The 12,919-nt window shown below is 38.9% G+C and overlaps 1 protein-coding gene across 4 annotated transcripts in view; it reads right to left on the bottom strand.

Annotated features, from left to right (window-relative positions):
• Window positions 1-33: 33 nt before the first annotated feature.
• Window positions 34-12,919, bottom strand: part of LOC127983639 (transcription factor AP-2-delta) — a 45,178-nt gene continuing 32,292 nt past the window's right edge. For 2 of the 4 annotated variants that reach the window (XM_052585837.1, XM_052585835.1), the window contains exons 2-8: window positions 8,297-8,794; window positions 6,121-6,181; window positions 3,246-3,411; window positions 2,321-2,439; window positions 1,632-1,773; window positions 1,179-1,292; window positions 34-881 (exon numbers count right to left, since the gene is read on the bottom strand). In XM_052585837.1, coding sequence (XP_052441797.1) covers window positions 665-881; window positions 1,179-1,292; window positions 1,632-1,773; window positions 2,321-2,439; window positions 3,246-3,411; window positions 6,121-6,181; window positions 8,297-8,761 — 1,284 coding nt within the window. In that variant the 5' untranslated portion in view covers window positions 8,762-8,794 and the 3' untranslated portion in view covers window positions 34-664. Of the gene's footprint in view, window positions 882-1,178; window positions 1,293-1,631; window positions 1,774-2,320; window positions 2,440-3,245; window positions 3,412-6,120; window positions 6,182-8,296; window positions 8,795-8,942; window positions 9,028-9,448; window positions 9,650-12,919 lie in introns of those variants that run through there. The other 2 variants (XM_052585836.1, XM_052585838.1) reach the window with 2 other exon arrangements.

Genomic DNA, 12,919 nt, shown 5'->3' with positions numbered 1-12,919 from the left:
GGAAGCACAAGAATTCAAGTCAAGTCAGTTGAGTTAATATAAGACTTTGAGCAATATGCTTTATTGAACACCAGTAGTTTGCATGAAGGGTTATTTCATATATGTAGTTCAAAGCCTACAAGGAAAGATTGAATTTATATATTTATTTATAACTTTTTTACAAATGCAGTCAAGAGTTTGTGTTCTGGAACAACAGTGGGCAATGTCAGTTTCAGATGGTGTACAAAGTTTAACATGCACAATATACAGTAACTAACAGGGAAAGTTACCTGTAATAATTTACAGTCTCAAACTGACCTCAAATTAGGTCTTGCCAGAAATGGAATGTGAGTCTTTTAATAAAAGATATTGCATTTTTAAAATCATCATTTAAACTAATTACATACAGACAAACTTTAAGCAAAATAATTTCTTCCATAACTTAGAAAATAACGAAAATGGTTCGCGTTCGTCGGGCATTGAGATTGACGTGACTGGTTTGTACATACAGATAGAGTCTTGTACAGGGAAAGCTGAGGTCATAGGAAGTTATGCCAGTTATATAAATAAAACGCATATGGAATAAAAACCCTGTAACCCCGCCCCCAGTAGCCACGCCCTGAACTAGGCCCGCCCATCAGGGCTTGGATCAGGAAGTGGGAAAGTGGCCACTCCTGTGTCAGAGTCATTCTGTTTTCTCGATTTTACCGTCTTTCGTCTGTGGCTCGGTGGTTTTGCGCAGTGTTTTGTCCGAGTTGGAGTTGATCTGGTTGGTGTCCGGCGTTCCCGTGCTCTTATTGGCTGAGTGCTTCTCCAGGTAATTAAGCATTTCACTAAGAATCGTTTGAAAGGTGCTAAGAGCAGCGCAAATCGCCGGCGTACCGAATCCATGCGTGATCAGACTAAGAAAAAGATAATAAAAATGGTGATTAATAACAAATACTTGCATTAGCATATTCACCTTATTAATAACTTGCATGTGTAGGACTTCCAGTAATTTTAACCGTTTACAGTTTTGCTGCTTGATATTGTAAACTTACCATATACTTTTAGTTTATAACTGTAATTATGAATGCAAATAGTTTTACAATTTTCTGCACTTTTGTTACCTGTATCGGTCATGAATCTAAAGTCTTATGGTTATTTTTTTGTAAGGTGGATGTTTGCTCTCTTTTTGCATGCAGGTTTCAGCTTTATACCTGAAGTGTGTAAGATGTCTCTGAATGTCCAAGTCCAGAATAGGTGTTGGTCTAGAGGAACCTAGAGGAGATCGATCCTGACTTAACAAATCCTGGAATTCCTTACAGATCTGCCTGCAGAGACACACAGCCATTCGAACAGTTACAAGGACGCATATCCAAAACGCAAACCAAAGCAGCGGTCCTCATAATTAATGCATAGAGCAGATTTAATGAGATCTTAGTTTTCATATGTTACATGCATGCAAACACGTATCCTTTCCTCCAATCCTCAATAATAAAACCTCATTTTGAATACAAATTCTTATGAAGATCGCCTGCACTAGATTATGCAAATTTGTTGCATATGAAGGTTTCATTTAGAAATGTATCATTTCAAGTTCAAATGTCTATCCAATTAAGCGGTATGCATAAATACATTTGGCTAAATGTAGTAAAGAAATGCTGTCTTACTTGGTGGCCAGCACCATTTTCTTGCGTGCGTTCTGTTCCTTTGGTTCCGTGTGCTGGCGGGCGAGATGCTCCCCGACCGCTTTGGTGGGAAACTCTGTCTCACAGGTGTAACCAAAGTCCCGAGCCAGATGGAGCGCTTCCCCTACACACACAGAGGAGGAAGATGAGGGCTGTATGGAGCAGGGAAATCACTTCAATCTGTAAATGCTGCCTAAAAAATTGCATAGATGTTGCATCAATCTGTCTCACACCATTCTAATTATTTAACTCTTCCCTTGAGTAATGGAGATTTTGACTGTAGACTAAAAATATTTTGAGACGTTTTCTTTAAAGCCAGAATAGATTTGTTTCAATCTTAATAAGAGCTCATCCACAACACATATATAGAAACTAAACCAGATGCATCAATATCACACTCACAACCTGTTGAATTGCAAAAATGCATAGCTAGATATGAAATAAAATAGAACGAAAATATAAACAAGTTGCTCACATTTTGCATCATATTCTATCTCTGCTTTCTTTAAACAACTTCAACCAACAAAATTCATTAAATGAGTCAATGTACAAACATCTAGCATCAAATCAAGACTGTATTCAATGTCAGAAACGCTCATATGAAAACAATCATGAACTTGATAAATAATAGTCAGCATCATTTAAAAAATAAAACACTAATGACTCCATACCTTCCACTAAAGAGGTCAACAGCGTGACGTTCGCCGCTTTCCTGCGGCCTGCTGGGAGATTGAGTCCCAACCGGTCTAGTTTCTCCCTGAGGCACCGACCGCCGTTCTTTGACTTGGCCCTGACACACACAGATGGAGAAAGTCCATCAGCAACACACTTACATGCAACTGACATCTTACATTTCATATCCACTGTAGAACATTAGCTGCCGTCTGTTTCTTTCCAAAATGCTTTTAAATTAATAAACCTAAACTAACTAAAACGAGTCCTTACATTTTTTTCAAAGGTGCGATTTAAAAAAATATTTAGGATTAAGCATCACAATGTGTGTTTTGTGTATGCATCAGCTTCATTCAAGTTATAATGTGTATAAAGGATAATCAAATATTTATTCAACAACCAGTATTCAATTTTCCCTTGTACAGACTAAATTTCTGAATGTTTTTATGTGAATTCTTTTATTTCTGCAGGCGTTAATGAACCTGAGCTTTTGTTTTTAAAATGAGTGTGTGTGAATGTGTGTGTTTCTCCTCTCTTCTTGTCACTGTCCTCATTTCTGCTCTCCATTCTGTGTCCCTCATCAATAATGGAACCTCAGCTTCACTGTTCTCATTCCCTCTCTCTCTCTCTCTCTCTCTAACACATCCAGCCACATTCTCTTCTTTATCTCTGGATTAAGTGTCCAGGACTCCATGTACTGTCTCTTTTTCCCCTTTCTGTCTTGGGATTTGTTTTGCCAATGAACTAAATAAAAAAAATAGGAATTTCCTTTATTTTTATTACTCATATTTCAATGCCTTACTAATTGTAAAACTGTACGTTGTTTTCTAAAGCCTTAGTTGGTTCAGAACTGCATGCTTCCAGGTGCACTTGAATATTCCAAACATGTGCATGAGTTTCATGTGTCTAAAGTTCATCTCTTACCTTCTTAAAATCCCACCGAGTAGTGAGGCATTGAGACACTCTGGAGGAGACAGGCGGCGTTTGACTTCAGCGATGGTGACTTTGTACTTTGAGGTAGAGCTGAGTAGAGAAAGTCTTCCTGGTACAGAGCAGAACAGGTCTGTAGGGTTCACTACACACGTGCCACCTGCATGTGCACAACAACAAACCACAAAACGTCAAACCTTAGGAAATGACCGCGACGGTGTTTGCATGTTCTGTTGGGGGTCACAAATGAGAAAATCATCCATATGCAAGCTTTGGTAACTTAATAAAACTGCAAAGAAATCAAATTAATATGATGCATAATCATTCATAATGCTTTTTTATTCTGCAACTATTTCTAAAACCATGCATGCAGTGAAGCTACGCAGTTGGCCGATGACACACAACGTGTCCAAGAGCTTGAAATGTATATGAATCTACAAACAAGCTTATGTACTGTAGGTAGTTTGAGTTTTAAAACATTTTTTGCTTTATTCATTTCAGTAGATCATGTGGCGTGACAAACGAGTGCAAATATTCCATGTAGTGAAATATGAACAAGCATGCATACAACTTTTTAAAATTAAAATAATTGTATCTATTTCAAATCAACCACCTGTGTGAATAATTCTGTTTTGTACATTAGTGTTTTGCACATCTAATTGCATATTAAATAGTACGTATTTATATATAAAGCACTGTTTATGTCAGATCCATACCACATCAATTTACGTTTTAAAGATCATCTACCTTATTTAGCCACGTGTGTGCATTTGTGTTTGAGTGTGTGAACGTGTGTGTTTCCTGAAGGAGTTGTCTGGCTAGCGGGCCTTTAACCTGCTCCTCATCAGTCACCCTAAAGCGCTCTGACAAACCCAAGATCTCTGCAAGCATGCAAGTTCACTTCACATTAATTCCACCCAAAATGTTTTGATTCAAAGTAGTTTGTATTTTATGTTGCCAAGGGCAATTGAAAAAGAGCTATTGCCGGTAGTCTGGTCGCGCGCACCGGGCCCAGAGGCGATAGCGGGTATTTAAGCGCGAGGGAGAGTAGCCCGAGGCAGCGCGCGAGCGATCACAAAGCGAATCAAGCACTTTTTGCGAGTTTGCCACGAAAATTAAAGGAAAAAAGACATAGGCCAAATGTCATTCTGTTTCTATTTCAACTGTAGCGGTGGTGTGTGTTTACGGCGCGCGCCTCACGATCACCACCCAAAACACACACACACAGGCGCGCGCGCCCGGCACAGCGAGAGAACGGTGGGGTGTGTGCGCGTGCGCGTGCGTAAAGGCGGGGTGAAGCTTGATAAAATTCCTGAAAGCTAAGAGGGATAATCATGATTAAAACACAGACGACTTTTCTAAGTAGGATCCTCGTTTCTTGACTGATTTCTTTTGAAAAAGGTTATCTGAATATTCAACGAAGCCAAAGCTGCAGTCAGTGTGAACAACATTAATATGATCTCCACTGAATTTGGAGCGCGCGGCATTAACATATCAAAGCGTGTGCCCGAGGCGCGAGAAGCTATCGATACCGGAGCGCGAGGTAAAGCAATGATTATTGGTTGTGATGGTTGGAGCGGCGGAGCTCGCGGCTAAATCCAGCACACCATTAACTGGAAGTGATGGTGAGCCCAACACCTAGACAGAGTTTATTAAAAATTAAGCGCTCGAGACACCGCTCGCTTTATGGCAAACTCCACACGTGCGTGTGTCGATCCGCTGCTGCTTTGAAGAGACAGACAAAGATGCGACTGATATTAAGAAAATATTAAGAAACGCGGAACACGATTCAATTCATCCGCTCAAGACTCGCGGTTTTACAAAATACCGCGGCAGACAGACAGAGAATACTGAAATTCTGCTGAGATACTCTCAGTGGAGAATGACCAAGAGAAATGTAGGCTATGTTTAATCGGGGTTTGAACTTCTGAAAATATATATAGTTCCTTAATTATGCAGTCTCTGACTAATTAATCTATTTTCTCTGAATAGCGACGTGAGATAATAAACATGCTTTGAGATTAGATATAGTTTTAATTTCAATACCAGTAAATACACGTTTTAAATAAATACGAACGTCTAGGACAACATAAACACCAACAATATTACTACTAATAATTGTTTACATCAGAGATTGGCCTTTTCAGATATAATACGTTAAAATTAATTTTGCACCTTTTTATTTGAGAAAAAAAAATGGCATCAAATATGAAAATGTAATATACATTTAATGATGCAAAATTATAATTTTTTTCCTGGCGGTACTGAAATGTTTATTATTTCTTTGTTTCTATTATTTTTTAGGTGTGTTTCTCTCAGCAACAGTAATAATTAAAAAACAGTAGGCCTGCTCACTGACATGCATAAATGAAAGGAAAGACAACATTTTAAAATGTTCCAAATAAATAATTTCCCTATAATTTTTTATTAAAATATTACTATTACATTTTTTGGATTTAAAAAAATATTTTTGGATTCATAAATGAATACAACCAACGCTGATTTTTAGTAGGCCTATCTTTAAATGAAAGAGGCTAAAATGCTTATGCTAAAATATTAAAACATTGTGCTTGTCACTGGAAAGCGGTACATACATAGGCTATTAAAAATGCAAAAAAAAATGCAAAAAAAAAAAAAAAAAAAAAAGAAGAAGAAGAAAAAAAAGAAAGAAATAAATGTATACGGTGTTATTTTTTTCCTATTTACTTTAGTCTCCTGTAATCATACCATAATAATTCAAATTATACTTAACAGTCAAGACTGACGTTAGTGAAATTATAATTATAAAAAAAACACCTTATAAAATAAATTAAATGAGTGTGTGCTTCTCTTGCTCTCTATTTATAACATGGATGTGTTGTGACCTTACCTCTCCGAATCACTCCACCTTGTCCATTTAACACGAGTCCGCATTGCGCGTCTACAGATCCCTAGACAAACACACAAACATATACGAACTTCATTATCAATAATAAAATAATCTTATCCATGGTGATGATCAGTATTTAGGTTTTGACGAGGCTTGTGACATTAAACAGACCACGTGGTTACAGGTAGCTAAGTTGCAATGGTAACGGAACCTGTTAGGCCTACTACATTATGATGTCAAACCAACAGATTATTTTGCTTTCTCTTATCAGTGATGTCATCAGCCAAAGGAACACTGGATGGCATCAAAAGAAAAGAGTTAATCCGTCTCACGAGACACGATCAGTCTGGAGGCCAAGTCAGACACAAAGTCTCAAAAAAAAAAAAAAGCACACATATTCACCCACACACGCTCACATCCATACTGACACCATACTGGCGTGCTCTTATAACCCTTTAACAAACTCATGCTCTATTTTTTTTTTTCTCCCGCAGTTAAAGTGATTATAAAATCAATATACAAACCCTTCGGATCAGGCATAAATTACGCGTGTGCGTGTTAAAGGTGCGGCAGCTTCTATTGTTCCGCGTGCCAAATCTGTTTAGCGGCTCAAAGATGCGCTTGTGTGCACGAGACTGACCGCATCTGTTCCGCGGCCTTCACCGAGCGCACGATTTCATTCAGCACCAAAGAAAGGTCCAAAACCTTTTCACGGGACGTATGTGTTGCTCTCTGTGTTTTTGTGTCCGTTCTCATGTGGCCCTTTTTGTGTGTGTGCGTGCGTGCATGTGCAGAATGTTACTGAACACGCGACAGCAATAATAAAATGAGTCTTCACGATTTTGTTTTGTAGAAAACACGTCTAAACTTTAAAATATTTTGCTACTTTATTAGTTTATGTGAAGCTATTATTTAAAAGTATACATAATGATAAAAACCAAATTATAAAATAATACACTACAAAATTGCATCTCTGCTAAAATTGCTTAAAACAGTTTCAGAATGTTTCCTGACAAATTATGCTATTGCAAAACAAAACAAAATGTTAAAAATAGAAAACGTAGGATATATTGGTGATGTTATTTTTTCATATTATTTAAACAGGCCATGTAAAACATAACGGGCAAATCAAAAAAATATTATTCAACAATTATTTATTTTTTATTATAAGTCCAAGCAATACAATTTTTACAGTTACACTTTTTATAGTTAGCTCATTTGTATCTTATTACACTATTATCTAATATTTAAAATAAATCATTTCTATTAATTATATAAATTGGATAACATCTGTTATCATTTAAATACTCTATTAGAATTTTATTTCAGTAAAAAATAATGTAATCTTCTAGATAAAATATGTTCTCTCAAATGCATAATACATTTTATCTGTTCAATTTCACTGTCGCAATGAAAGATTAAAAGGATTGCATAATTATTTTGATTTCTGAAATATTTTCGACTCACCGGTTAAACTTGAGCTGTTTCAGATGTCTGTGCATAAATAACCAGTTGATTGACATTAAGTCCTAAATTGGATAAACTACGGTGCTCTACTGCGGAGGATTTGCCTTTTGTTCGCACTTTTTCAAGCCCTTAATCCGCCTTTTAACGGAGGAAAAAGAAACAGCGGCTTTACAGCAGCGAGGCCCGACATACGCGCCGCCGAATTCACACTTCTCAATATTCACTATATTAAATATGTAAAATCCACCAGCTAAATCAACTGAAAAAAATGTGTTTCCCAGCGTTTCGAAATATAGGTTTAAAAAGTCTTATTTCACATGTTGGGAAATAACGCATTTCTGCCAATCAGGCGATTTTTCGTCAGACGGACTTTTTTTTTTTGCGATTTTTCCCCTTGCTTATCAGTTTATTTTAATTAGCTGTTTCAAAATACTAATGCATGGTTCGTTATTAAATTAATATGTTGGGCGAAAACGAAAAGGCCGAGAAGAAGCGATCGCTCGGCCTCGATTTTTCTCTTTCAGTCTCTCCTGACTTCTAAGGTTTTTTTTGTCGAAGCCCTCGGGCAATCATTTCTTCTGTTCGGGCAGTGAAAGTGACTATGCAACATCCCTGAAGACGTCAACTTCTCTGCAGCCTGCGCGCGTGTGAGGCGGTGGTGACACGTTGAGTGTGTGTATTTTGTGCTTGAACGGTAGAAATGGTGTACCTGTAGGTCATCGGCCCCCGGTGGCGGCAGCCCCAGACCCGCTCCGGGCAGCAGTCTTTGCTCGGGGTGCATGCCGTACTGAGAGCCGTGGCTCATGATTGACAGGTCATGCCTGCGGTACGCGTCCAGACAGCCCAGTTCCCGCCGCTGCTCGTCCAGGCACGAGGACTTGAGCGCGCGGGCGTTGTGAAGGTTGATGAAGTCCGCCGGTTCGCCGTGATGGAGCTGCTGGTAGTACTGCTGCGAGTGATGGAGAGAGTTTAACGAGTACGCATCCGGGTTCACGGCCGGGTGGCTGTGCTGGAACTCGTAGTGGAAGGACTGGTGGTGTAAGGGCGTGTACTGGTGGTTCGTGGGAAAATACGGGGAGGCAAAATCGGTTCCGGTAGCTGGGTATGTAAGCGGAGACGATGAAGAGTAAGCGACAGACGAGTTGGCCACAGATTCCAAGCATCCGAGTTGCATCAAACGGTAGCTGTTTGATCCGTCGTGACGTATCTGTGCGGGGAAAAAAAGAGAAAAATATGAGGGATGTCATTTACACGCGCTCGCAGCGATCCGCGCGCATTCCTCACGCGGCGGAAACTCAAACCTTCCCCAAACACACAAACACACACAGCAGCTCAAAGTGTCTTTAGAAAAGTACCTGACGGCGATGTCATCTCTCCGTGCCTGGGAGGGAGTGCGTGAAACACACTGCAAACTGCTCCACGAGCTCACAGCGTTTTTTTTTCCCTCCCTCCCTTGTCTATCATTTTCCGCGGTGTGTGTTATTTGACTATATTTTTATTACTACATCCGTGCAATCGCTATTAAAAGCAGTTTTGTGCCAAGTCTACGGCCGTTTCACAGCAGGTAAGCACAAGACAAGAGAGTCTGCACCACTAATAATTATTATGACATACATAAAAAGAACGAGCAAACGGTTCCAATCATGGCAGAGACTTTAACATGAACTCTAGAGAAATATTCGCCACTAAAAAACAAAACAAAAAACAAACTAATAGTAAAAGCCATTTTCAGTAGAAACTAACACATGGTATATTTCCATTCCACTGTGCTAAGTAATCTTAATTTCCCTCCATGCCATGCTACGCTAAATGAAATGAAATTAAACGATTTTTGTGATGTGATAAAAATGAATTTAAATACCTCCGCGTCGTGCACCAGTCCCGGAAATGTGGCTGACATTCTCGCGATCCAATAACCCGATTTCCTCGCGCTGTTGGACGAATGAAAGAAAAAAAAAATCCCCAAAATAGCGCGTGAAAATGAAATGTCGCCTCGCGCAGTCGGTAAAAGCGGCTGAAATGCCTCCCCTCTGCACAAAGCGCTCCCTGGCTCGGATTTTGTACTTGCTGGGTATTTCTCCGGCTGATGTCGTAGGTCCCTTGGTAATATAGAAGTTTTGAAAATTAAGCATCAGCATTGAGGAAAGGGAGGACAATAGAGAGAGCAGCCTCATCCCTGGAGACACGGAATAAATATTGTATCTTCGCCTAATAAGGAACCAAGTGCGCTTTCAACATTTTTGATGATTTTTGTGGACATTTCTTTAAGGTCGTTTGTGCTTTCTTTAGCAGGGCCAGTTTTATTAGTCTCTGTTTTCCTCGCAGCTTTACCATTTACCTGCTTTTTGGATTTTTTCACCAGCACGTAAGTTTAACTCGATGTATTGTGTCATTGTAATCTGGATTGCACGATTAAACGTTTTGTTTTGTTATTTCACTGCTTCACAGTGTGGTCTTAATCCGTATTTATCAAATATTTTAATTTCTGGTTAAATGAATGAGAGACACTTGCATGGAAGCAAAATTAATTGCAGATAGATATGGTAGAACGAATATTTCCTTTTTCACGTTTTTTTATTTATCATCACAGAATGCATTTTTTATTATTGCAATCGAACAATTCGTTTGGAAATAATGTTGCACAAAGAACATTAAACAGCAGAATAATATTAAATCTACGAATTATTGAAAGACTGTTTTTATACCATGGAATGCAAACAGCCTATTTATACCACTTTATCGTCCGCTGTATAGCCTACTATAATTCTACCACTTTATTATTTAATTCATTTAGTAGCCTATTTAAGATACTTTAGTGAGTTTAGTAATGGCTTTTGACCAAATCGTCGAGGCACGGTCAATTTAGATTCAGTTTAATTGTCTTGCAGCCAATCCAATCGAGATTTAATGTTTCTGTTCTGTTCGCCGTTAACCAAACCGGGACAGTGACGGTCTGACCCACGCTGGAAGTGTTTTGTGCACGTTTAGGATGAAGAGTGGGGCGCGCGTGGGGGGGTCATCGCTCAAATCAGCCTGTCGGTCAAATTTACGCTTTGAGAACCACACAGGTGCATTAAAAGTTTTGGACACCAGTTTTACCAATAGCATGTAAAAAAAAATTCCAAGATTGTTCCTAGGAAAATAAAACCTCTAATCACGTTTAACACTTCCTGCTCATGTGCAAATATGTGTGTTTAAGTCATTCGCCTCATTCTCAGTGTTTCTGAATGTCTCCTCCCTCCCCAGCAGCAAAATACTCGAGTCTTTAGGATTTTGTGTCTATGAGAGCTTTGGCAGTTTTTAAGCATTTAAAAAGCTGATGCTCCCTTATTTAACCCAAATTACCGCCATCACCGCGGGCTCGCGCCCTCGTGCATGAGAAGGGCGGACGGAGACGCCTAGAGCGCCCGGTGTCTCGCGCAAAGGGAGGATCCTCTCACAAACATACACATTTACTACTGACGTATTCCGCTTCATAAATGTTTTACGCGTAAAACTACAGTGAGAGAAGGGAAGCCTCATTTTATTTTCATTTAATGGGCGAGCTAAAACGACTTGTGTTATTTTAAGTAGACATTACTGAGCAGGCCTACATCACTGGCTCTTTATTTCTCTGGCAAACAAAACAGGAAAGGAAAGGAAAACTATGACTCTTGAAGACCCAACACCAAGATGACTTCAGATTAACATTGCACAATGCAGACTAAACTAATAAAATCTTAGCGAATATAGCCAAAGAAAGCCAACAAATGGTTCGTAAACTCAATAGTGAATAACAAAAACATGATAATGGAATAAAACGAGTTGGTTGTTGTCTCGAGGTGACTGTGGAAATGAATCGCCCAGCAGGAGGCTCTTATGAAATAACACGGTCTGGTTTCAGATATCTAAGGCCTGCAGGCAGACTGTAAATTACACGATGTGAGCGCGAGAGAACCCGTCCTCTCACGTGAGGGATTAGAAGCTTTCGCTTGTGTAGTCTGCGAGAGCTCGCGGGATTGAGCGAAGCACCAGTTGCACGGTAGACGGTCTTAATAGGGCTTAACGCGCCAAACAGCGGATGCACATATGCACGCTATACCGGTCAGTGCTCGAGTCCATCTGTTCGGTCTGGATGCTCCTCGAGATGGTTCCACCTCGTAAATCCACCACCAATCCATGGAACATTAGAAATAAAAATAACAGATGCAAAATGAAACTTTAGAGGAGGTGTCCATCCCAGTGTATAGACTGACCCAGAGTTGACTGTAATTGATTTAACATTGGATTAAAAGCGTCACAAACTGTGACTGGCAGCTGGCTGCCACTATCATAAACTAATGCAAATATGCGGGTGACTCTTAAAACCTCAGTTAATTTGGAACAATATCAATATAGCCTAAAATCGAAATGTTTTGGCAGACACTCAAACGTTTAAGGACAGTTACAACAGGCTTACCAATAAAGTTTTAAATACGAAAAAATTAGTATAGCAATATCAGTAGCCTGTGTGTAAACATAGTAAAATCATCCAATTACAGAGTTACGATGGCTAATTTATGAGCAGTTCAACTTGGAAGGTCTAAGTTTGTAATCGTTCAATCTTTGTATTTAACCACGTGTTAATAACCACCATTGATGATTAAAAACAGACTTTCTCAAAAAAAAAAAAAAAAAAAAAAACACCCCTCTCAAACAGTTTGCTAGTGCGTTGCCCCTTTCCTAAACAAAGTTTGACACCAGTTATCAAACCTCTAAATTTTTGACTGCTATAAATATAGTGTAAATCTAGGACAAGCTATAAAAAACGTTTTAATTAAACTTAAGTTCATGCACTTTATATTGATAATATATTGTTTGTTTTACGTTGTGTAGTAGTCTTTTTGAAAAGGGGCCAAATGAAGTTGATCTAGTTGAGTATGTGAGTGAAGCTCAATATGGTGTCGGCGTCCGTTAAGTAACGGCTCTTTACACTGTTAAACACGAAATTAGGTGTTTACGAGATAATTATAATTACAAAGTATGCCGTTCTCATCGATGTGACCTACATTAACCACACACACACACACACACACACACACACACACACACACACACACACACACACACACACACACACACACACTCACAGTTTTATATGCTAATAGATTTTGAGGGGGAGGGGCGCAGCGTCAGTTTCAGCGCGTGGTGTTTGGCGTATTTAATCAAGTGCACTAAATTAATTTTCTCTTTTGGGATTTTTTTTTTTGTTAATTTCATTAGATGTTTAACAGGGTAAATAGATACATATATCATACATTTCACACAGTTTATGCCATTAAAAGTTAGCTGTAAAAAGACAATATGATTAGAA

The sequence above is a fragment of the Carassius gibelio genome, chromosome B20 (genome assembly GCF_023724105.1).
Source record: "Carassius gibelio isolate Cgi1373 ecotype wild population from Czech Republic chromosome B20, carGib1.2-hapl.c, whole genome shotgun sequence".
Classification (NCBI taxonomy): domain Eukaryota; kingdom Metazoa; phylum Chordata; class Actinopteri; order Cypriniformes; family Cyprinidae; genus Carassius; species Carassius gibelio.
Note: the sequence above shows the minus strand (reverse complement) of the source record. Positions and strands in the feature narration are given on the sequence as shown.